This window comes from Candoia aspera, chromosome 3 (assembly GCF_035149785.1).
Source record: "Candoia aspera isolate rCanAsp1 chromosome 3, rCanAsp1.hap2, whole genome shotgun sequence".
Lineage (NCBI taxonomy): Eukaryota > Metazoa > Chordata > Lepidosauria > Squamata > Boidae > Candoia > Candoia aspera.
Genome location: NC_086155.1, coordinates 180,273,790 through 180,298,130, shown reverse-complemented (window position 1 = coordinate 180,298,130; position 24,341 = coordinate 180,273,790). Strand labels below are relative to the sequence as shown.

General features: G+C 38.9%; 1 protein-coding gene across 1 annotated transcript; it reads right to left on the bottom strand.

Annotated features, from left to right (window-relative positions):
- Positions 1-616: 616 nt before the first annotated feature.
- MRPL53 (mitochondrial ribosomal protein L53) lies at positions 617-4,855 on the bottom strand. Its single transcript, XM_063299421.1, has 3 exons — positions 4,733-4,855; positions 2,964-3,076; positions 617-892 (listed from the first exon to the last, which is right to left on the bottom strand). Exons 1-3 carry the CDS (start codon positions 4,831-4,833, stop codon positions 786-788), a joined length of 321 nt encoding a protein of 106 aa, XP_063155491.1. The 5' UTR covers positions 4,834-4,855; the 3' UTR covers positions 617-785.
- Between the last annotated feature and the right edge of the window lie 19,486 nt (positions 4,856-24,341).

The following is a 24,341-nucleotide window of genomic DNA, read 5'->3' as shown; positions in this document are numbered from 1 at the left end:
GGGAAGGCGCTACTCCCTGGTGTTTCTATCTCCAATTCTACACGCAAAAGGATCTTTAGCCTGAACAGGGCTAAAGAATCCTACAGAGGCCTTCAAAGCTTAGTTAAAAGATTGTTTGCATTCTGAATCAAGTATTTTTTATCCCTGCAACCACACAGATAGAATAAACAGGGAATAAATTGACTACAGTCAAATGGGAAGAGTTTCTGTACTGCAATTCACACAGAGAAGAAACCATATTTTAAAAAGATGCCTTGATACTTACCACTGATGTTTTTTAATCACTTGCTTCAAGAAGCCTTATGTAGGTTATAAAAAGGCCAATGGTTCTGACTAATGTATTCTGGAGATAGGGATGATAGCTTCATATATAAGGAAGTCATAAGTTTTATAAAATGTATGCATTTCCGTGCCATAGAAAAACTTCTAATGATAGTCCAGATTAATAAGAGCTTATTAATTTGTATTTATGAATACAAATGTAGTATGTAATATTTATCAGTTGATTGAAAAAGATCAGGATTTTATGGACTATTAACTTACCTGATGTGACATACTAAGACAAATAATGTTCATCCAACACTGGATAAAGCGTTAAGAGTTTAATCTTTAATCGAAAGTCCAAACGGCATTGTTTTTTTTACCAGAATCAGTCTTCCTCCTTTCTATATCCAGATTTCTTTCAGTCATTAGTTAAGTCCTTGCCATTTTTCTGAGAGAAGTAGTTTCATGCAGATTGATGCAAACTCTTCTATTGTCAGTTTTCAGACAGTTTATATTGGTGGCTACTCTGCCAATGCACACTCTTTCTTTTGACATCTAGAGTTGAAGGCATTTAACATTTCTTTAGTAGTTAAACTGGCTCCTTTCATAATCAGTCTGTCACCGTCAGCTAGAAAAGAAATATAACAATTTAATTATAGAAGGGAAATAAAAAGCAATCAGTGACTGTTCACAGCTCTATGTTACAAAATCAGATGGATCTTCTTTAATATTATTTTCAGTATCAACAACCAGAATGCTAGGATAACTTCATTCATTTGAACATCAAGTGATAAATTATGCATATAGATATCTGGGTTTACAGATTATGCTTTCCATCCTTAAGTAGGGGGTGGCAATAAAAACCAAAAGCTAGGATATGAAGTGCCTTTCACTGAATCAGATCCTGCAGGCAACTTTAAGATGTGTGCACTTCTACTCCAGAATTGAGAATTCCCCATGCTGGCTGGGGAATTCTGGAAGTTGAAGTCCACACATATTAAAGTTGCCAAGGTTGAGAAACACTGAATTAGCCAAACACTGTCAAAGCCAAGTGACAGCAGATTCCAGGGTTTCAGGCACACATTTTTCAATATTACCTGGAAATGTCAAGGACAAAATCTGTAATTTACAAATCCAAACCTTGTGTGCTCTACCACTGAACTACAACTTCTTATCCACTTCAACACGATTTCCAAAAACAAGATTGGCACTCTTTGGCTTGATATTTAATATACTATAGTAACTGGCCAGACCTCTGGTCAAGTTCAAACACCTGATGGAAAAAGAATCCTCCAAAGAGAGTTTTCACTTCAGAGGACAGAAATCCTAATAACCATGGTTGCAATCTACATCCAGGTACTAGGTAATAAGCCCTACTAAGCTAAAGAGAACTTGAATAATATGGTCAGACATGTTTCAAAGCATGATACCAAACTGAACTCATACCTTTCTCATCTGTTCCTGGTAAAATTCTACATTAACTTTTAATGGTTAGTGAGCCCTTATAGTTTTCATTAAAGTAGCTTCATCAGTTAAGAGCAGAGACATCACACTGACAACAAAGGTCCGCATAGTTAAAGCAATGGTGTTCCCCGTAGTAACATATGGCTGCGAGAGCTGGACCATAAGGAAGGCTGAGAGAAGGAAGATCGATGCTTTGGAACTGTGGTGTTGGAGGAGAATTCTGAGAGTGCCTTGGACTGCAAGAAGATCAAACCAGTCCATCCTCCAGGAAATAAAGCCAGACTGCTCACTTGAGGGAATGGTATTAAAGGCAAAACTGAAATACTTTGGCCACATAATGAGAAGACAGGACACCCTGGAGAAGATGCTGATGTTGGGGAGAGTGGAGGGCAAAAGGAAGAGGGGCCGACCAAGGGCAAGGTGGATGGATGATATTCTAGAGGTGACGGACTCGTCCCTGGGGGAGCTGGAGGTGTTGATGACCGACAGGAAGCTCTGGCGTGGGCTGAACGAATAAACAACAAAAGCTTCATCAGTAATTTACAGTGGCTTCTAGAAGCTACATTGAGCCATCTGGTGGTAAGAAAGCAGAATCACATGGGAGATATCTCTACTACAAACATAGTATGTGTATGTGAAATTAGCATGAATTTGACATGTGTTAGCATATGCATGCGTATATATGTAAGGAAAACTGGGAAGAGCCTTCAAAGCATCCACAGGACAAGCCTTACAAATACTGTGTAGTCACATGAAAGATTCAAAGAGAGATGCTTCATTCTGCTTCCACCTGTTGCAAACCATCTCTTTGGAAAACTTTATATAGCCCTAATCTACACCCTTTTATTTTTCTCATCTTCCCTGTCACATGAAAGGGATAAAGAGGATGAAAACAAGCAGACCAAAATGTCAAGGTTTTTAGTCTTAGCAGAGACAATCTGCAAAAGTGGATGCTTACAAGCTAGCAGTGCTACAATAAAAGAATGCTACAACCAAGGGATAGGATATTTGGAACAATGTTTGATTATCAAACTCAAGTATTTGTACAAGCAGATAAATATTTTCTGAAACAGAGGTCATTATAAAAGGAGGTTTATGTAAAAGGCATTTGAAACAGAAGACATAAATACCTGAAAAACTTTGGAACCTTTTTCTGAATGACTACAGAATACTTCTAATTCTTTCAGAACTCATGATTATTTTGAGCTACTAGATCACATTTCCTGCTATCTTACCAAATGTGATGTCTATAACTGGTTCAGATCCATCATGTTTTATCTCTGTTTTCACATCACAGTTCAAGTTTGATTTGTATGCCTTCTTTTCAAATAGACATTGAAGAAAATTTCTGAAAAGAGGTTGGAGAAAGAGAAATCAAGAAAACCTGTCAAGAATTTATTCACATGTCTTGTCAACAACTTAGGTTATATAGCTATTACATACAAAGCAGCATTTTTTTTCATGTAAAGGATAAAAGGAGGCCCACCTAAGAGATCTGAGATATATAAACACGACTGCTTAATAAGTGCTGAACTGCTCAGTACACACCTGTTACATTTTAACATTATGGCTGGGTTAGTACAAGATGCTAAGCCATACTATAGCTAGCTATCCCATGGTTCAACATGTCATGTAAATTCAGGCAAGAGTCAAACTGTAGTTAAAGAGGACATTAACCACAATGCAATCATGGTTATTGTAGGTGTAGCCATGATCTAGACTGACTTATGATTAAGTAGGTATGATAGCTAGCTTATAGGTTTTTTAAAAAAATCCGTTCAATCGTGTCCGATTTTCGGAGACTGCCTGGACAAGTCCCTGCAATTTTCTTGGCCAGGTTTTTCAGAAGTGGGTTGCCATTGCCTCCTCCCCATGGCTGAGAGAAAGTGACTTGCCCAGGATCACTCAGCTGGCTTTGTTCCTAAGGCAGGACTAGAACTCACAGTCTCCTGGTTTATAGCCTGATGCCTTAACCACTACACCAAAATGGCTCAGCTTATAGTTAAATTGCCATTAAAACTCCCAGAAATGTATTTTAAGAATATCTATACAGATGCTACTGCAGCAGAATCTCCATTCCTCCTATTTGTTTTCCCACCATCTGCTGAAGGGGATGATGGCTGATCAATATCCAGGCACTCTAGGATGAAACAGATACCAGGTCTATTTTAATCAGGATTTAGGTCTGAGTCTTGGTCATCCCACAGATAGGGATTACAATGCTGTTGCATCTTCTGGACATATCAGATTTTCAGTATTACCAATCATGATTTTTTTCTGCAGGGTGCTCATGGGAACTGAAATCTAATACATTATAAGATTCCAGACTGGAAAAGCCTGGAATATATTCCATATCTGTGACAGGCAGAAATTCAACAATGGAAGCTTTCCCATCCCAGCTGTCCATGCTAGGAAAATCTATACAGTACTCATCTGCGCAACTTACACAAGACACAGTTGCCAGAGAGATAGACAGCCAGAAAAATGGCAACATTGCTCACCAAGTTTATGCTGTGGAACACTTTAAAATCTATCTGGACCCTGTACCCTATTAATGGGTCATGCTTCTGAGAACGTGCAAAGAGCGTTTCCTCCCACTACTGAGTAATCACTCTCCACACAACCAGATTAAGTGCAAAATTTACGATCCACCTGCCCTTTCAAGATAGGAAGCCCCTCCATCATGTTTCTTTCTTTGGTTCCCAAAATGTAAAAAAGAATCAGCAGGCAAAAACCTGAGCATCGTTGCACTCATCCATTTGTATCCAGGTTATTTCTTCCTCGATCCCACTCTGTTGCACGGGATTTAGGCCCAAGCGAGCATGCAGTTTATCCCAGAGCTGAGGGACTCATTCCGTGCAAACGGCGCTGATTATTAAACCAGCAATCCCCGTTGCACCCAATAGGCTCCCACGTAAAAACAGCCTTCGCCTTTACAGTCCAATCCGGAAGCTCCGGGCTGGCTCTGAAAGCACTAGGAAGCCTCCCCCGCGAGCCTTCTCACCTGGTGCTTTGCACGTTGGACTCGAAAGGACAAAAAGTGATCAAGACATTCTTCACCTGCTTGAGCGACACACCGCCGCTCTTCGGGAACACATACGCCATTTTCTCCCACGAGATAGTCTTAGTAACCGGAAGACTACAATTCCCAGAATCCCACGCAGGGAGCTGATGCAGGGAAGTTGTCCATGCGCTCAACCTTCTGGGAAATGTAGTTGATCGTTCTGCTTAATTCTATTACATCTTCCCATATTCATTTGAAGTCCTTTGCTGGGTCCGCGCGGGTGTTCCCCGAGTTTTATTTCCAGGAGCCGTTTACACATCGTTAACTAACGCGATTTGCTGGGTTCGTATATCAGGCAGAACCATAAGCAAACAACCTGAGTTGAATCTAGGTTTACAATATGAGTGACTACTTCGTAGTTCAGTGTATCGTGCGAACTTGTGTTTCCCACACCATTAAAGAAAAAAAGCCGTCTTTTAGTTCTTTGAGAACGCCTTGCCCATATAAAGACAAATGTTCTTTTGGTTAAAAAAAAAAGAAAATATAAAAATACATCATAAATTAGAAATCCCAGAACAAAATTTAGCGAAATCCAGGATGTTTACTGAGCATTCAGTTTGTTCGACCTTTGTGGGATTTACTTCTGAGTAAGCATGCTGAACCTGAAGCTGTAAGAAAGAAGGTCCTCCGGTGCTCCCATTCTTCCTGTGCTAGTTGATTTCTGTTTGCTCCAATGCGTGGTGTGCGGAGCTGCTCTCCACAAGCAACTTGGAAAGTTCAGGTAGTGCATTAGACAGTATTATTACACTCATCCTAAAGCTAAGTGCGCAGATTGCATTAACCATTGTGGGGTTTGCTTCCTCTTGGGCTTAATGCTTGTGAACTAAATTACCATGGTGTATTCAATAAACCATGGTAAAGCCAAACACGGATTAATGTTTTGCCACAATCAGTCTTTTCACTCATTCACTTGATTCATGCTAAGTCTCAGTATGAGGCAATCCCACTCAGACCATGGCTTAGGCAGCTGGATGAGCCTACTCCTTAAGAGTCGTTCTGCCTACCAGGTTGCTGCTGTGCTCCATTCAAGACACTGCTGCTTACCCTGACACCCCTAAATAGGGTCCTAAATAGCCTGCTCTTGTGAGCTGCCCAGTTGGGGGGCAGAGTTGCTGGGAGTTGGGGGGCATACGAGTCAGAAGGAGAGGAGGAGGAGGAGGAGGAGGATTCTTTTGCTATATCCTTTTGCTCATCCTTTAAAACCATCAGGGAAGTATCATTGGAAAGAAATCCATGCAAATGGCAATTGCACCCTATACTGATACATTATAGGAGATCAGAACCTTCTCTTCTGCAGCCTCTCATTTGTTCAGGACTGTGGCTTGAGGGTGAACAGCGACACTTTTGCCTCCAAATCAAAAGCTGTTTCTTTTCATGGGTTTCGGTTTGATCAACAACAGCAACCCTTGGGAGAGAAGGCTGGAAACTTAACAGCTGCCTTGCCTTGCCAGCAATCTTTGTATGATGTGTTATAATCAACCTATGAGAGTTCTGTAACTACATACAGTCCATCTGAATGCACAGGTGCATGGAAATTCAACAGTATCCTGGGTGGGCTAAAACAATGATGTGCCAAGGACTGGCACAAGGGCCAAGTAGGACTGAAGGGTAAAAATGCCAAGAGGCAGGACATGAACGTCCATAACTGCCCAAGAACAGCTGGATTCCTCCCCAAATCATCTTTTAAATTGTAAAAATGTTCCATGACAAGACTGATGAAAATTAGCTGCTCAATGTCCAACTCTTTTAGGTTATAAAACACTGCAGGAGATAAAAAGGAGCTCTGTGAGAAGTGTGCAATGTATATAATGGTGTGCCTCTGAGATGTACTTCTCTGTGTTATAGCCTGGTATTTTATTTGCTGGTATTTTGGCCTATTTCTCTTACAAATTATGCTGCCTCAAATCAAATCAAAGAACTAAATGAAAGGTATTTGTGGGATTTATACATTTTAAAATCTTAAGTGGCAGATGTGCATTGTCTGTCCTTGGAAAAAGAATGATGTATGCTTAGAAAATATCATTCAGCCCCAGCTGAAATGTAACATATTTGGCCTCCCCACTGTGCAACCCATTTCTGGCAAAAACAATACACTGAGCAAGTCCCAATGAATGTTAAATTCTGCATCTGCTGGATTGGATGTAATGTAGCATAATTGAAGAGTTCTGTTCTACTATCCTCAATTACCCTGTAACTGATGTTATGTAACATAGCTGCTTATGGAAAAGCTTGAAACCTATTGATGCTAAATTTGCTTGGATAGATGCAAATCTTTCACTGAACGTACATTAAGCCTTCATCCACATGATGGCAGTCTTTGCCCTCAATACTTCATTTACAAGATGATTTTTAAAAAATCAATAAATGTATTTTCTAAACTATAATGCAGCCTTTCCCAGCTGGGTACTCTCCAGATGTGCTGAGCTACACTTTGCCCAGTTTCTTTCAGCTAGTTAAGAATAATGGGTGTTCAGTACATCTAGAGGATGTCAAATTAGGAAAGGCAACTTTGAAGAGTCTTGGAATATGTTACAGTTATTTATTATGTCATATCCTTTCTTAGATGTATAAAATTGGATCAAGTTCACAACAGTCTATGCCATCGTAAACCTTTTGGCCTATAATGCCATCAGACTTGCCTGCTTGCTGTAACAGACTAACCTGCTTCTGCTTCTTGAAATCAATCTAGTAATAGATCAATGTAACATTTATTGTCCAGGGGACTTTGGTAGATGTTAAAGACTTTAGGTTCTTCTCCCACTGTATTAAATAGAAAATATATGATCCACTGCTATTATCATTGGTATAATGGTGATTTTCGAGGCTTCTACTAAATCAGAAAGTGATGCAGAATAGAAGAAAATAAGAAAAATTTTGCCTACACTTATACATGTTTTGACAACAATGTATAAGAGGAAAAATTAAGATAGTTCAACAGTACTTTACAACTTTGAAGGGATGGAAAAGCTCATGTTTCCTCTGCACTTAAAATGCAGAGTGGAATGTGGATGCAAGAAGGGAGAGTGCTCTAACACAAGGGCATCTCTGGGGTGGGGGGAGATCAAAAAGGTCAAGATGATGGCTGCAATTGTGTGATTGAAGCCTCAAGCCCTTTAAAAGCACATTCTATACATATGTGAGAGTGTGGCTATGTTTGCACAGAACACGATTGTTTCTCTGCACACCTGGGTGACAGAACGACACTCCACAAAGGAAGCACAGTGACTTCATCAATCCCTGTGGGCATCCTGGATCCAATGGTACTAAAACCCTTACTGCCTCTGTCAGCCCCAACTCAAAATCCACATCTATTATCATCTACTTCCAGGCACAGAATAGCATCAGGGTACCAAATAAACAATATGTGAAATGATACATCCTACATATTACAAAGGGTGTGGACAGGTGGATGGGAGTCATTATAACAGAATATAGAAGAGAAGAGGAGGAAACAGCTCAGGCACCTCCCTTAGTTTCACAAATAAGGGGGAAGGAAGGGAGAAGTAACACACAATCAGACTTTCAAGATTCTGTTACTTTAGCTAATATAATAAAGTAGTTTTAACCTTCCTTTGGAGTTACTTTCCTGGTCTGATCTATCTGGTGGGTCTGAGAGATTTTGCATAATCCAGTCTTTTCCAACTTTACGTCCTGCTGTGTTGGAACTATAATGTGCACAGTTCCCAGCCAACCAAGAATATATGGGGCTAAGAGACATTGTTGAAAACTCAGATTATGCTTGAAGCTGATGTGCTAGCTTCCAATTTATTTATTTTTAATTAAGCAAAAGATTTTAAAAAATGGATACGGCAAGAAGCTTAGTTACAACAGGGGAATCACGGATCATTGGGGACCCATGCAGCCTTTAAGGTGCAGGACTGTATGGGCAGGACACACAGCTATGTTCTCCAGCACCTCATGTTGCCCTGCCTTTGTCAAGCCCCATATAGCTGGTAGGACTAAGAAAGCAAGAACACCATGGATTCCAGGAAGATAACTGGGGTAAATATGGAATTTTGAAAAACGTTAGAGTCATTCCCATCCTCAGTTATAAGTGAGTGAATTAAGGTGGAGTCTCTTTGAAATCCTTTTCCTACATCTCTCAACATTTGGGCTGAGTTGCCTCTTCTGAGATAAACCTTCAAAAACCTCAACCCCCATTTTCCCACAAACTTCCACAGTCTCCTTCCAGCCTCAGCTATCTGAGCCAACTACTAAAACCACAGCTTAAGGGTGGGATGCATTTTAGAAATGTAGGAAGAATACAAATAAACACTTTTGCTATCTCTGATTTCCATCTACAAGTTGGGAACCAGCTATTTATATAGTTTTCATAACTGAAGGGAAGTTGCTGAAATCTAAGTGCTGACAAACCAGTATTTGTGTTTTCACCCATTTGCAAAGCCTCCCAGAGGATATGAAACTTTGGAAGTGTTTCAGCCACCCATCATTGACATACTATGATGTTGCTCCCTTTAATTAAATTTTCATTGGCAGCCAAACTTGAGAAGCCCCTGTAGTCATGAAATTTGTGGCATGATCCAAGAGTCTTGAGTGCCCTCTGGGTAGAAAGGTAGAAAACACAACAACATTAACAACAGGAACAATGTCTGTGGGAGAAATAAACATATCATTGCAAAACGTTATGTTTCTAGTGGCCTCTTTATTGAGTCCCTTATACACACGTATAAACATGAATTAATAAATTACATGATAATGTATTTTGGGCCATTGCTGTCAGTTTTTGAATTGGCCCAGAAGGGCAAGACTGTATTTGCTGGTTAAAGCAGAAATGGTAATGTGAGATTCTGCTAATACAATCTGGAAGTGACAGGAGCAGTCCTGTTTGTCAACAGCACCCCCAGAGGTTAAAAATTCTGGGAACTGCAGTCTCAACATCTTTGAATTGTGCCTGTTCAGAAAGACTATACTTTATTCTATCAACTAAACATCACAACTATAAATACAACACAATGGGGCTATTCACAGGAGAAAGTTCAAACATTACAAAATTATTTAACTACTTCATTCTGTGCTGAAACATCCACTTGTCTTTCTTAAAAGAAATGACCTCACCCAAATGTTACATCAAGAAAGCATTTCAATTGATTTTTTTGAAATAGCAAAATATCTGATAAACATTTCTAAGTGGTATTGATCTTGGACCAATTGAGAATGACTTCTTAGATACCCTGCAATTGTCTGACATATTTTGATATTTATCTTTCTGATAAATAAGAAAGCAGTTAATTCACTTGTTGAACTAAGACAAGATTTGTTTCGCTGTAGATTATTGAATAAACCATAATTAACTGGCTTCAGCTAGTTCATTAAACTATAAACCAAGGACAGGCAACCTACCACCCCAGAGCTGCTTCCAAATTCTTTTTCTTTTACAGCTGCAGGACAAACACCTACCACAATTGCAAAAAATAATTGGAAATATTAACCATCTTCTTCAGGTGTAAACTCACAAAAATGTAAGTGTTTTGGGGGGAAAAAATAGGAAAAACCCAAATCTACCCCACCTGAAACCAGAAAAAAAAAATCCTAAGTTCACCAAGGTTTCTGACAAGACTCCATCCACCTTCCCAAAGTTAAACATGACTTCTGATCATTCAAACCTTCAAAACACAATGGCTGAGGCCATATTCCCACTTGCACCAAACCCCCATGGAACAAACATGTCCTGGCAACTTCTCTTCTCTGCTATGAAACATCCCCACAGTACAGTATTGGCTATCTAATCCCCAGCTCATGTTGGACAGATTTAAGTCATTATTAGCTATACCAGAGTTAGTTTTTCCTTCTTCATCCATCACCACCTAGCAGCAACCTCTATGTGTGTAAACTCTATTATACTTTACCATCCTTTGCAACTTAAGTGACAACTTCTGAGTGCAGCCAAAGTAGTATGTATTAGCTGTTTCAGGCACATCTCCTCTTCTCTGATCCTTAGTCAGCCTTTTCTCTCGCCATTCTGCTGTTGTCTTCCAGAACTGGTGAATGCAGTGGTAGATGGAATGGCAGTAAAATTACTTGGTGCCTGTTGTCCATAAGAAAACTAGTTGGATGTGTCCATGTGGTCACCAAAGTTTGTGCTTGACTTTCCAAAACTTGTAAACATTGATTGATTGATTGATTGATTGAATGATTGATTGATTGATTGATTGATTACTAATTAAATTTAGGTGCCACCAAATCTATTTTGACTCATGGGAACTTACAGAATCACAGTCTTAATCAAAACATGACCTACAATGTCCACTATAATGTCCATAAAACACCCAACATTAAAACATTCATGGTAAAATATAAAAACATCAATTTAAGAATAATGAACATAATTAAATAACTATCTCACCCACTACTAAAATTAATGGCAAACATCCATCTAAGATGGCCACCAACCACTAAAGGCCTTCTGAAATAACTGTCTTCATTTCTTTTTGGAAAGTCTGTGCTGTGAGGGACAATCTAACATTTACTAAAGGAGTTTATCAGATTTGACAAGAGTACACACCTTACTCAGAAGTAATTTGGAATGATTTACTTTAGCATTAGTGTATGTAAGACATATTGCTGAAAGATGGGGCAGACTGTCTCACTTAGCCAGCCCTCAGGATATAAAGAGCTCCTAGTAAAGCAGGCTGTCTCCCAGAATTTGGATGCCTGTTTTCACTGTGCTTGGCCTGGTTCTTCTACAAGATGGTGGGCAGATGCCCTGTGCTCATTTTCACTTAAAGGTGTGAGACTTTGTTAATGGCTGGAAGTTTCCAGTCTAACTTGGTGGACTTATTTGAATGCAAAAGCAAGAAGGCAGAGTATATAAACAAGCATCCATTCCCCAAAACACTGTAGCCCTAAAGATAATAGAAAATCCAAGTCTTCTCTTCAAATAGGGTGGTGCTGCAGGATGGCACAAAAGATCTGAGAAGCAGCTGGTTAAAATTCTGAATGACCGTTCCTGCTCATTCAGAAACCACTAAGTGTCTATTATTACTACTATTTCTTAGAATATAATAAAGGGATTATTTCTTCTTTGAATCAGCCTGGGCCATGCTACTTAACCAGAAAATGCAGGGACCTGGCATCACTCAAATCTTCAAAGCCTTTATTTATCGAATTTGTCTGAATATATTTCAAGCTGCATTTATTAAATACCTTGATGCATTCAAGACTAATGAAAGAATTATACTTTTTTTTCTTCCCGCAAAGTTGCTGAATATGGATATGTTCTTAGTTTTTTAGTCTATCCTGCAATATTGGCTGATGCAATTATCTTTCTAGAAGGGGTCTAGCAAAGAGCTTTTTAGCCTCTCTTAAATTATCTACATAGTAATGATGAATCAGCTTATTGGGATCTCTATCAAATCAACTGAAAATCAATGCCGCATACATTAAAAATGTGTTTAGGGCCAGAGCTGTGGACTGTGTTTTATAGAATGAAATTCTTTTCATCTATTATCTTATTGTATTTATATATTTCAGCATTGCTAATCTAGACCTTTGGAGAGTTGTCTAAGATCTGGTTCACACAAGGATTAAGCAATGGTTTGTTTAACTATGGCTTAGGAAATAAACCTCAATTTGTCAGGATAACATAACATACTATATTACAATCCGTAGTTTAAAAACCACAAGGTCAGTGTTAATATGGCATACTGTATACTAAACATTATGGTATATTCATCAAACATTCTAGGCTGTAATGAGGTCTGTGACCAAAAAATACAGCCTTAGTGCATTTTGTAAATAGCAACATTTGGCTTAATATGTGGTACAAACCCAGCCATCTGTGGTTAAACAAAACATAATTTAATGTGCTGTATGAATCCAGTTATTCTGTCTATGACTGGTAAGCCATGATTTGATCTTAATAAACCACAGCTGGCTGGGTCCATGCACAGCAAATTAATCACACAATGGCTTAGAGGGATGTGTTTACCCAAACTGAATCCAAGTCATTGTAAAGAGCAAAGCCTTCCTTTCTTTATACCAGTTCAGTTTCTCATGCAAAGAAATAAAACTGCTCAAGATTAAAATGAATGGAGCATACTAAGTCCTATGACAGAAGACACAATATATTTTAGCTCATTCTTTGGTTTTCTATGTTCAAGGAATTAAATTAAAATAAAATATATTATATTATGAACAATATAGAATATGAGAAAATCCAGTTTAATGACTGTTGTGTACAATCTTCACAGTAATGCATGATTGCATCTCTTGGAACAGATAACTGAAAAGCGTCATACCATGCTAGGAAATTTAGGGCTATCATATTTGGGCTGCAAAATTCCAACCACTAGGTGGCTACAAAGAGTTAAATTGTATTTTAATCAGATGCTTCAGGAGGACAATGAAATGTACTGTGCAGCTGTTATGTTCAATATGAATTAACATGGCGTGTTGTAGGCAATTGTAAGCTAATAATCCAGTTTAAAGAATGATAACATACAGGTAGTCCTTGTTTAGTGACCACAATTGGGACTGGCAACTTGATTGTTAAACAAAGCAGTCACTAAGTGAAACATCACAATTTTATGATTTTACTTCAGTTTTTCTTTGCTTTACAGAGGTGCAAAGGTCATAAATGCAAGGACTGGTTGTAAAGTTACTTTTTCATCTCTGTCTAAACTGCAAATGGTCACTAAACAAGGCAGTCACTAAATGAGGACAGCCTGTAATGTATTTGGTAGATGGGGAAAGGTTTTTATTTGGTTTGCTTTATTTTGTTTTTTATTTTTTAAATCTATTCTCTTTTGTATGAAGTGGGAGATCTAGTTTACCAATATATATGCACAGTAGATACTCCTTTGGAAATCTTAGTGCAGATTTTGCATACCATTTATATGACTTATAGCAGGGATAGATAATACATGTTTGTTTTGTTTCATTTTACTTACTTACTGTTTTGTGGTTTAGGAATAGTTTCATCCACAAATTACTTTAGTATACCTAAAGTACAAGAATGCATTTTCTTCTATAATTATATACCCCCAATCCTCAGGTAGAACCTCGTGTGGCGCAGAGTGGTAGGCAGCAGTGTTGCAACCAAAACTCTCCCACAACCCGAGTTCAGTCCCAGAGGAAGCTGGATTCTCGTGTAGCCAACTCAGGTTGACGCAGCCTTCCATCCTTACAAGGTCAGTAAAATGAGTACCCAGCTTGCTGGGGAAGGCGACGACTGGGGAAGGCAGTGGCAAAAATGTCGCAAAAGCGGCGTCTCCCCAAAGGGTCAGACATGACTCGGTGCTTGTACAGGGGACCTTTCACCTTCACCTTTTTCACCTTTTAATCCTCAGGTAGCAATAAACATTCCCCGCCCCCGCCCTCCCTCTCTTGAAAACTGCCTACTAAGAGATTGTTTTATATTGCCATAAATTCCTGAAAGAGCCTCAGGAGCAGAACAGGATAATCTCAGTTCATAAAAAGACACCAGGGTTGACTTCACATGACATAAGGAAGTTGGCACCTCCTTGGGAGTATGACAACTTGCTGCATGTTTGGAAACAATTGGCACACACCCAAGTCCCTGAAAACTGCTACATACAGATGTGCTTGATTCCAGCAAAAGGTCCCTTGAGAATAAGTAATTTACTTACAAGGAAGCTTTTGCTCATGAATAGCCTGAAAATATGCTTGCACACGGGCAAACATAAATATGACCCCTCTTCAGATCTCACAGCTGAATATGTGGAAGCTGTGAAATGTAGCAGGTTCCTATCTTTTTTATTTTTTGCTGGGCTGTGTTCATTCTTACAGGTCAAGTTCAGTCTGAGCTGTTGAAAAGGAGTGGTGACTAGCAAGAATGGGAACCATTTTATGACAGTATCAATCAAGGAAACAATAGCTCTTGATATCAGGTAGGTTTGGGACAAATAGCAGGTAGAAAGCCATGTGGTCCTTTCCTCATATTATCTTTGCCTGAGTTTCACCAACTTGATTTTATCTGAAATATAAATAAATAAAACTGTCACATGATCTACATGAGCTTTGTACTGTAAATGTTTCATTTATTTTTATGTAGTCGAACAAAATAGCAGGAATTTTCTTAATGCAGTGGAGGTCAAAATGAAAACATGTTTATCATGACTTTGCTTAAGTTGGTGGATTAATAGACTATGAATCTTTCTAAGCAGATTAGAACAACAACAATGCCATTAAATAAAATTGAGGATGGGGGAGGGGAGACATGAAACAGAGTTGTTAAATAAATCCATCATAGAATTCTTTGTGTTGAGATTTAAATAAGTTTATTTCCCAAGAAGATAAACTGCTACCTCTGAACAGTACATTTCAAGGATTAAATTAGAGGTCTTGAGGAAATACTGAGAGTAGCAAATGGAGAAATTCCAGTTTTTCTCCAGATAATATTCAATCCCTCACTGGCAGATATTAGTGTTCACTGAAACCTAATAAATGTGGATTTATCTTTCTGTTGTATTACTCTTTTGGTCAATTCTCAAGAATAGGTTTCTTGGAAAACACAAATTAAGGTTATAACTCATTTAATGGTCTATCGCCATATCTTAAATCTTAGTTACATCCCCAAATACCTGGATCAAAAGGTGCAAGGTTTTTTTTAACCTTATGTAGCACAGTTTGATCCATGGGCAAATTCAGTCAGGAGCTGCAGCCACGGGGATGTGATAATAGGGGCCAAAGTGGATGTGATGTGTAACAGTGCAGGGCTGCATGGTTCATCCTTTCTTTGGGTCTCCAGGCTCCATCTCTTCTCTACCTTGAGACAAACAAATAGAGAAAGTAAAAGCATTTCCCAAAGTTGACCTTTAATTTGTCTTCCAAACTGATGAATTTGTGCTGCCCAAAGCCTGCAATTCTGCTGTCAAATTTCAACCATGAAATCTGGGGTTTCTGTAGGAGGTGCAGATTGGGGAAAGATGCTTGAAGCTAGCAGACACTAAGTTGCTCGTCCATGCTTTATGCCATAATTATCTAGATCAACCATGAAATAATTAACCATTTTTAAAGCTTGCAAGGGTCATATTTGATTTGTTCAAAGTTAAATCATCTTTTCCTACTTCCGGATTAAATTGGAGAATACTCAGATTCCTTGAACGTAGTATATCAAAATGACTGCAGACAAACTTCTTAATGGTTAACATAGCAAATATAAGTTTGCCACAAAGTACATTTTAAATTAGGATTTCTAACTAGGTTTACCTTTTTTTAGAGAGTAGTATGTTTCTGTATTCTTAGGGGGGCTGATTACATTTGGCAGTTCAGTCTGAATGATACTACCAAACTTTTTGTTTTGCAAGATTGTGTATTGAATTAATAAAATCCTGAACTATTTTAACTATAGCTATTTCAGTATTGCGAAGCCTCAACATTATTGTACAACTGCAATATTAATAATGCTTTGAAACAGATCTTCACTTGAGAATATGAGCAATATCCACAAATGGATATTTCACACAATCATATAAATTGGCCCACAGAATTGGGTCCTCCAGATCATCTGATGATGCAGTGTGCAAATCAGATTTTGAAATGTAGGATGATGGGGTGGGTGGAGCTTTGGTACTTTTACTTCTCTGCTGTAAAGGTGCTAAAATTAGATATGGCATCCAAATTTGGTGGATATCTTTATACATGCAATTGGAATATGAAAAACATTCCTGGGGGCAGTAATTTTCATACAAAGATCCACATATTAGTTTAAGGCAAGAATCTGTCCATGATTCCATGAGAACAAAATACTCAAAAATATGCTACAGATACCGTTTCAAAATAAAAAATGATATTCCTATTTATTTATTTTTTAGTTATATCACTGAAAATGGAAGAGGAGTGACATTTTTGAAGGGTGTTATTCCTGGCTCCGATGGACTTACCATCTAACTTTCCAGTCCATGGAAGAAGACAGTGAATGGAAAGAATACTGAAAATAAATGACTGGTTGCACAAATGGTTATCAGGGCCCAGGTGGACATACCACCTTCTTTAGAAGAAGACCAAGCTGATGAACCTGTCAACTCAGAAACAGAGGAACTAAACCTCAGTACTGAAAGAGAAAGTACATATGTGGTCCCCATGCTGCCTGGGGAATTCTGGGAGTTGAAATCCACACATCTTAAAGTTGCTAAGGTTGAGAAAATGGGCTGAAAATAATAGAATGTAATGTAACAGAAACATATGTATACTGTAGATATAGGATGGGGAATACATTGCTTTGTAAAAATACTTGTAAAAATACCTTGGGGTAGTAGTTAATTGCAAACTGAATATGAGTCAGCAGCATGATGTGGCTACAAAAAAGGGAAATATACTTTTAGGCTGCATCATCAGAATTAACGTTTACAGATCATGAGCATTTCAATTTTATTTGGCGTTGGTCAAATGTCAGCATATTCAACCCAGTTCTGGAACAGATTCAGAGAAGCACTACAAGGACTAGAAACTAAATCAGGGAACTAGAAACTAAAGCCTCTGAAGAGAATGGAGGAATGTTTAGGCTTGAGAAAAGGAGGAGGAGAAGAGGGGTCTCTTCCGATACCTGAAAGGATATCACACAAAAGGTTGGGATCTATTCTCTGTCCTTCCAGAATGAATGTAAGTTACAGGAAGGCAGATTCCAACTGAATGTTAGAAAAATCAGTTTGACAATGAAACCAATTACTCAGAGAGATGAGAGGCTCTGGTGGCTAGTCATCTGCTTGACCTGGAATCCTATTACTATTATTTGAAGAATTTTACATAATAATAAAAGCAGTACAAATTTAAGAAAGAGAAAAAGAGTAAAGAAAAATAGTGAATAAAGAAAGGAAAAGGAAAGAAAAAGAAATGAAGAAAAGTAAGTATAAAGAATCAGCCTCCAATCTTCTTTACAGCAGTTACAAATAAATTTATCATCTGTCCTCCCTCCTTAAGGTTGCTTGAACTGGATTTCTATATCGAGTGAGTTGTGCCATATGGTAGATTTGATCATCTGAATGGCCCCTTCCAACTCTGTGATTACAAGATCCTTTTGCTGCCTTTGACTAGAAAAATTACAAAAGAATTATTCAGAAGAATATATAGGGTGGATATTTCGAAGAGTGTCACAAAGGGATTTCTTATTTAAAGTGTCTGCTATCTATACAATTACCATTCTGGAGTAATTTTTAAATGTGCTTTCATCCCAAATAATATTCATGATAGTACAGGTAGTACTCGCGTAATGACTACAGTTGGGACCGGAATTTTGGTTGCTAAGCAAAGTGGTCATTAAGTGAATCTGACCTGATTTTACAACCTTTTTTGTGGCGGTCGTTAAGCAAATCACTGCAGGCGCTAAGTAAACCACGTGGTTGCTAAGTGAATCATGCAGTCCCCCATTGATTTTGCTTGCCAGAAGCCAACCAGGAAGGTCAAAAATGGCAATCACATGACCACAGGACAATGCAACTGTCATAAATGCAAACCACTTGCCAAGCACCCAAATCATGATCATGTGACCATGGGGACACTGCAACAGTCATAAGTATGAGAACTGGTCATAAATAGTTTTCAATGCCGTTGTAGGTCCGAACCATCACTAAACGAATGGTTGTTAAGTGAGGACTACCTGTAATGTAATGAATGTTCAAGTGCACAATGGTAGCTTTTTCAATACAATAAAAATGATCCCTTCATGGTTAAACTTCAGAGTAATCTGCTAGGTTTCAATAAATCTCCATTCCTTTCTGTGCAAATGCCTGATAATTTATGCATTGATGCAATGAAGGGTCATAAGCAACCACCAGGCATTGGGACAGTACAAGAAGCCCTTCAGAAGACCCTTCAGCACTTTTTAAAGTCAGTCACAACCCAGCTGTTGCCGTCTGCCAATGAAAGGGGGTTGGCAGGAGTATTTTTCAAATATCTGCCAAAATCCAATCTGTTGGAAAAGAATAAATAGTCTCTTATAATACTTTCAGACTATGTTTCCTCAAATTGAAAAAAGTTTACATAACTGATCCTGTTAGATACAGTTCCTTCATGCAGATATGTTGTGCAAAGATAATCAAATAAGAACAAATGGAAACATGATCTCATGTAATCTCCCCCACAAGAATCAAAGATGGTGGGGGTGGATGGGAGACTGCTTACATTTTAAATCTCTTTGCATCTTTTGTTGTTTTGCAACCTGAATGCTATCTTTTATGTTCAAAGGTAGTAAGAAATACGTTAACCAAGAAATCAGTCTTCATGGCTGATGTAACTATACTGATGTAACTGAAAACAGCAAGGATTCTCCAACTTTTACAGTTACCAGTTTATTTGGTTTGTTTGCTGAATTTATATCCAGCTATCTCTCCATGAACTCAAGTCAACATGCATAACACTTCTTCCTCCAATTACTTCCTGTGAGGTCAAACCTGTGAGCTACTCTGGTTGAAAGAGAGACTAGTTCAAAATAATTCGATGAAAAGGTATGTGAGAAAGACCTCGAGAAATGGGGCAAAAAACTTTGGTGGACTTGTGAAAAGGCCCAAAAATTCTGGGACCAAATATGTGCTAATATTCAAAAGATCCTTAAAGTCGACTTACAAAAAAACACCAGAACTGTCTCTCTTGAGCATGATGGAGAAGCAGTTCGAGAAACAACATGGGACTTTACTTTTATATATGATTACAGCAGCAAGAATTTTATATGCACAAAGATGGAAAGATCCACAAATACCTTCAGTGGAGGACTGGATTATTAAACTGATGGAGCTGGCCGAAATGGCCAAGTTAATGTTGATAAGAGAAAATACTGTTTCTGGATTTGTTTCTGCATGGCAGCCACTTTTAGACTACTTGCTTGTGTCAGAAAAAAAATGAAGTTTTGATTTTGGGTTTTAATGATTTAATGGCTTGATTTGATAGAAATAATATCACTAGAGATTATACTTGTAAATGTATTCATATCTGTATTGGAAAAGGTTGGAAGTCACTTTCTGTTTCTGCTCTCCCTCTGTTAGTTTTTCTTTTTTCTTTAGACCTGTACTCTATCTGTTCTATATTCTGTATTTTGTATTTTAATTATATTTGGAAAATTAATAAAATTCTTATATATATAAAAAAAGAGAAACAAGACAAAAGAGATGCTTCCTAGGGAACAGTTAGATAAGAGACAGCATAGCCCGCAGCTGCATAATGGGAGGGGAAAGAGGCTCAGAAGGGACCCTCCCTAACTTCTCAGACTGTAAAGGATATGGCATGAGATTTGTACTTTCAGACTTGCAAGATTCCTTTAATATACTCTTACAATAAAGTAGAATTATCTCATCCGATTGTGTTTCCTGTCTGGTCTCCCTGGGAAGGCTGACATTCAGTGAGCTTCCATGGCTGAGGTTGGACTTAACCCTGGATCTATCTGATGCAAGTTTTTTTTTCTCATGTTGGCTATAGCATTCTCCTGTTCATGGAGCCCAATTTCCTGAGATATGTTCCTCAAATGCTTGAATATGAAATGGTTTCCTACCCATGTCTGTCCAGCAAATACTGAACTAGATGATGCCAAAAGAAAAATATTGGTAATTCTTTCCTGTTTGATTATGTAGCCAAAATACCTTGTTTGTGTTCATTTCATATGAATCACCCCTCTCCGATTTTTATCCTATTGTCCTACAGTTGGACTATCTTGAGCATTTGAAGACAAAGAATAAGCTATACAGTGTGTGTGTGTGTGTGTGTGTGTGTGTATGATCAAGTAGCAGATGTACATTTTTTAATGAAGACTTACTTTATTGTTATGATCAATGATCCAGATAAAAACACAATAATCAGAAAACATTATTGGATGGTGTCTTTTAATTGCAGTAGCACAGAACTTAGCCACAGTGCTGGTAATGCTAGCATTGTGAAAGGTGGTGAAAGGTCCCCTGTGCAAGCACCGAGTCATGTCTGATCCTTTGGGGGACCCCGCTTTTGCGATGTTTTCTCAGCAGACTATAGAGCGAGGTGGTTTGCCATTGCCTTCCCCAGTCATCACCTTCCCCAACAAGCTGGCTACTCATTTTACCGACCTCAGAAGGATGGAAGGCTGAGTCGACCTGAGCCGGCTATCCGAGAATTCAGCTCCTGCTGGGATCGAACTCGGGTCGTGGGGAGAGTTTTAGCTGCAATACTGCCACCTACCACCCTGCGCCACACGAGGCTCAATGCTAGCATTAGTTGGAAACAATAAGTAGAAGCTGTATGTCATGGATACATCACAGAAGAGGCAGAATAAAAGAATTGCATACATCTATATAGAAATTACAGTACATCGGAACATGGATAGATGGTTTCAATCTCCTCTGAATCACAAAGAGAAACTTGTTAGGATAAGGAGGGGATGAAGACCATAATTGGCATTTGAATGTTATGCCAAGGAGGTGCACTTCAAAACATAGGTGGAACCAGGACAAAGTTTAATTTGATGTAAATTAACCTAAATAATTATTTAATTATTTAATTAATTATTTGACTTTCCATGTATTTAATAATGTCCCCTTCAGTCACAGTACAACTTATAATTTCAGAATAAATTTTGAAAAAATTCAGAGTGGATATCATACCCAAGGTTGTTGGAGGCTATACAAACCTTGAGACCTCAGGTTCTTCAGCCTGATATACAAACTGGTTGTGACACCTGTGTGAATGTGCAAGAAATCTCTGAAATAGATGAATCGGTTTGGTACAGATAAAGTAGCACTGTGCTTTTTTTTACAATCACCAGCCTTTATTTTTATAAATTCCAAATATATATCACTGAAGTGTTGCATTTCTTCAGGCAAATCTTGTTTTTTTTGTAGTTTGAAAGCATGTCATGAAATTAAGCTAAACTCCTCATTTATTTCAGAAGCAATGTCACAACTGGAACAGAAAACAGAATTTGATTTACTAAAAAGTGTAATTTCATGCTGTTTATTTTAGAATCCTTCTGTCCTCAACATTAATAACATCCATATTGGCTGGTTTAGTTTTACTGTAGTTTTGCACATTGTTTTCATATTGTTTGTGGTATTTAAACTATTGTTTCTTGCTTAGCATATTGTATGAATCCAGCCAATTGGGATTTATTCAATAACCATGTTTAAATACACCACAGCTTGATGTAATAGGTCAACCCGGTTAGTATGTCAAGCCCAGTAATAGATCTTCAGCAATTTTCATCTGGTAAAAAAGTACACTTTGATATCTCTTCCCCAGTAGTTCCTGTTGCAAAGCAGAAGATATGATTATTTCTCTCTTCATCTTCACTTATCAAGGGCTTTAACAAAGTCCCAATCACTTCCTCTGCTATGGGTCTCCCAAAACATCGTGAAAGCAAATGCTGTTACAGAAACTTTGTTTTCTATCCCTAATGTTAACACTTGCACATAATCGCTCCAAGCAACTCCCATGAGTCACTGTAGAGATAAGTTCATTCCTACAGATGGTCCTCTGCTTATAGAATGATGTGTATGGCAAGTCAGATCTCTACTTCTTCAGCACAGTTGTACAGTAGCTCACCATATTTATTGCAATTATAGGATAGTTTCATACAGGCATTTGTGGCACCAGACAGGCAAATGATGTTGGAGTTTGCGAAACTGCTGCTATTGGGGATTTCAACCTTTTTTCTCTGGGTAAGAAGTCTAGAGTGATCCAGGAATTCATGATTACCATGACAATTATAAGTTGGACTTGACCCAATTTTTGAAGGGCCTGATGCACATAAGAGGTCACACACCAGATCTGATTTTTGTCTCAGGGCAGACACAAAGTGATCTGAAAGTGGGGAATATCCAACTTAGCTCCTTGCGGTGGACAGGTCAGTCTCTGATTGTGATGGAATTTCATGGTGCAAACACTCACTGAAGTGGGGAAGGCTGTATTATATCGGTCTGCCCAAAGCACCTAATGGATCCACTGAGTTTTTAGAGGATGTTTGGGGAGTTTCCCAAGGATCTGGTGGACAGTTTGGTTGAGACTCTGATTGCCCAATGGAAAAAAGGGAAAATTACGGCACTTGACCAAGTTGCTCCAGGGCAACTTCTTTCTGTTGGTAGAGTCATACCCTTTCTTGGTTTGCTGAGAAGCTCATGAAGATGAAGTCCTGTCCATCATAATTGGTTAAGGCCTCTTAAGGCAGCAGAATGTTGGATTTCAACAGTAATCAACACTTCTTTCAGTGAACGGGTGTTCTCATCAACACAGAAAAGGCTGTGGTATGTTCCCAGCTCAAGAAGCCTTCCCTTGACCTCCCTATCTTGGATAATTTTAGACCAGTCTCCAACAGGTAGTAGAGACAGTGGTGACCCTGCAACTCAAGAGGACTCTAAATAAAGTAGATTACTTGGACCTTTGGCAGTTGGGTTTCAGGCCATGGTACAGCATAGAAACTGCATTTGTCACACTTGTGGATAACTTTTGGAGAGACCAGGATTGGGGAAATGAAAGCTTCTGGTTATCCTTCATTTCTCAGCAGTTTTCAATACCACTGACTATGGTATCCTTCCAAACTGCTTCCATAAGGTTGGAGTGAGGAGCACTGTTTTGCAGTGGTACTTTTCCTTCCTAAGTGGTTCCAGTTGGGGAGAGGGGGGAGGAGAAATCTGCATGGAGGCCTATACTGTGTGGAATGCCTCAGGACTCTCTACTCTCACCATTTCTTTTAAATTTAACTTCTTCATGAAACCACTGGGGGAGGTCATACATTGGCATGGGGTCTGGTATCATCTATATGTTGATGATACCCAGCTATATATATTGGCCCTGGGCCAGACAGGTGATGCAATGGAAGTATTGGCTCAATATCTGGAGGCTATTGGGGTCTGAAAAGGAAAAAACAGATTTAATCCCTCAAAGATGGAATGGCTTTGATTTATGGGCCAGACAATTCCAGGGAAATACTGTACCATCTTTGACTCTAAATAGAGTTGTACTCCCATGGCAGCTGTGGCCGTGAGGGCTTTTGTACAGTTACATCCTTCATGCCAGGATGTAGATCAGGATGTCCCGCTCATGGTCACTCCTACCTTAGTAACATACTGCTTGGATTATTGTAACGTCCTACAAGGGGCTTTCCCTGAAGAGCATTTGGAAACTACAGCTGCTACAAAATGTGGGGGCCCAGGAAGTGATGGATGTATCTGATATACTTGGATAATCTTACTGCTTCAAGTGCTGCATTGGTTGCTGGTTGGCTTTCAGGTGCAATTCAAGCTCCTGATTGTCATCTTTGAGGATCTACATGGCTCCAGATCTGTTTATCTGAGAGGCTATCTGCTCCCATAGTCATCTGCTTATTCAGTCAGGTCAAACACGATCAACTCCCTCCAGGTCCCATCTATATGAAAATGCCACCTGGCAGGATCTTGGAAGCAGGCCTTTTCAATCATTGGTCCCATCTTCTGGAATTCCCTCCCACAGAAAAGGAGGAAGGCATGCTGCAATTGATGAAATAGCCAGGTCTTACCTGCTTGTTTGAAACCCAGAAGGGAAGCAGTGGACTGGATCTCTGTGGGGAGGGGTGCAATTCAAGGTGCTGGTTACCACTGGCTGTCCCACAAGGCCTTTGGGACTTTGGTGTTGAATGTTCCCA

Bases quoted from the DNA above. Each gene is read 5' to 3' on its own strand.
- MRPL53 (XM_063299421.1), bottom strand. From the start codon at position 4,833: ATGGCGTATGTGTTCCCGAAGAGCGGCGGTGTGTCGCTCAAGCAGGTG. The intron at 3,077-4,732 runs GTGAGAAGGCTC...ACCTCTTTTCAG, and splicing joins TCCAACGTGCAAAGCACCAG to AAATTTTCTTCAATGTCTAT. The intron at 893-2,963 runs GTAAGATAGCAG...TTTCTTTTCTAG, and splicing joins AGTTATAGACATCACATTTG to CTGACGGTGACAGACTGATT.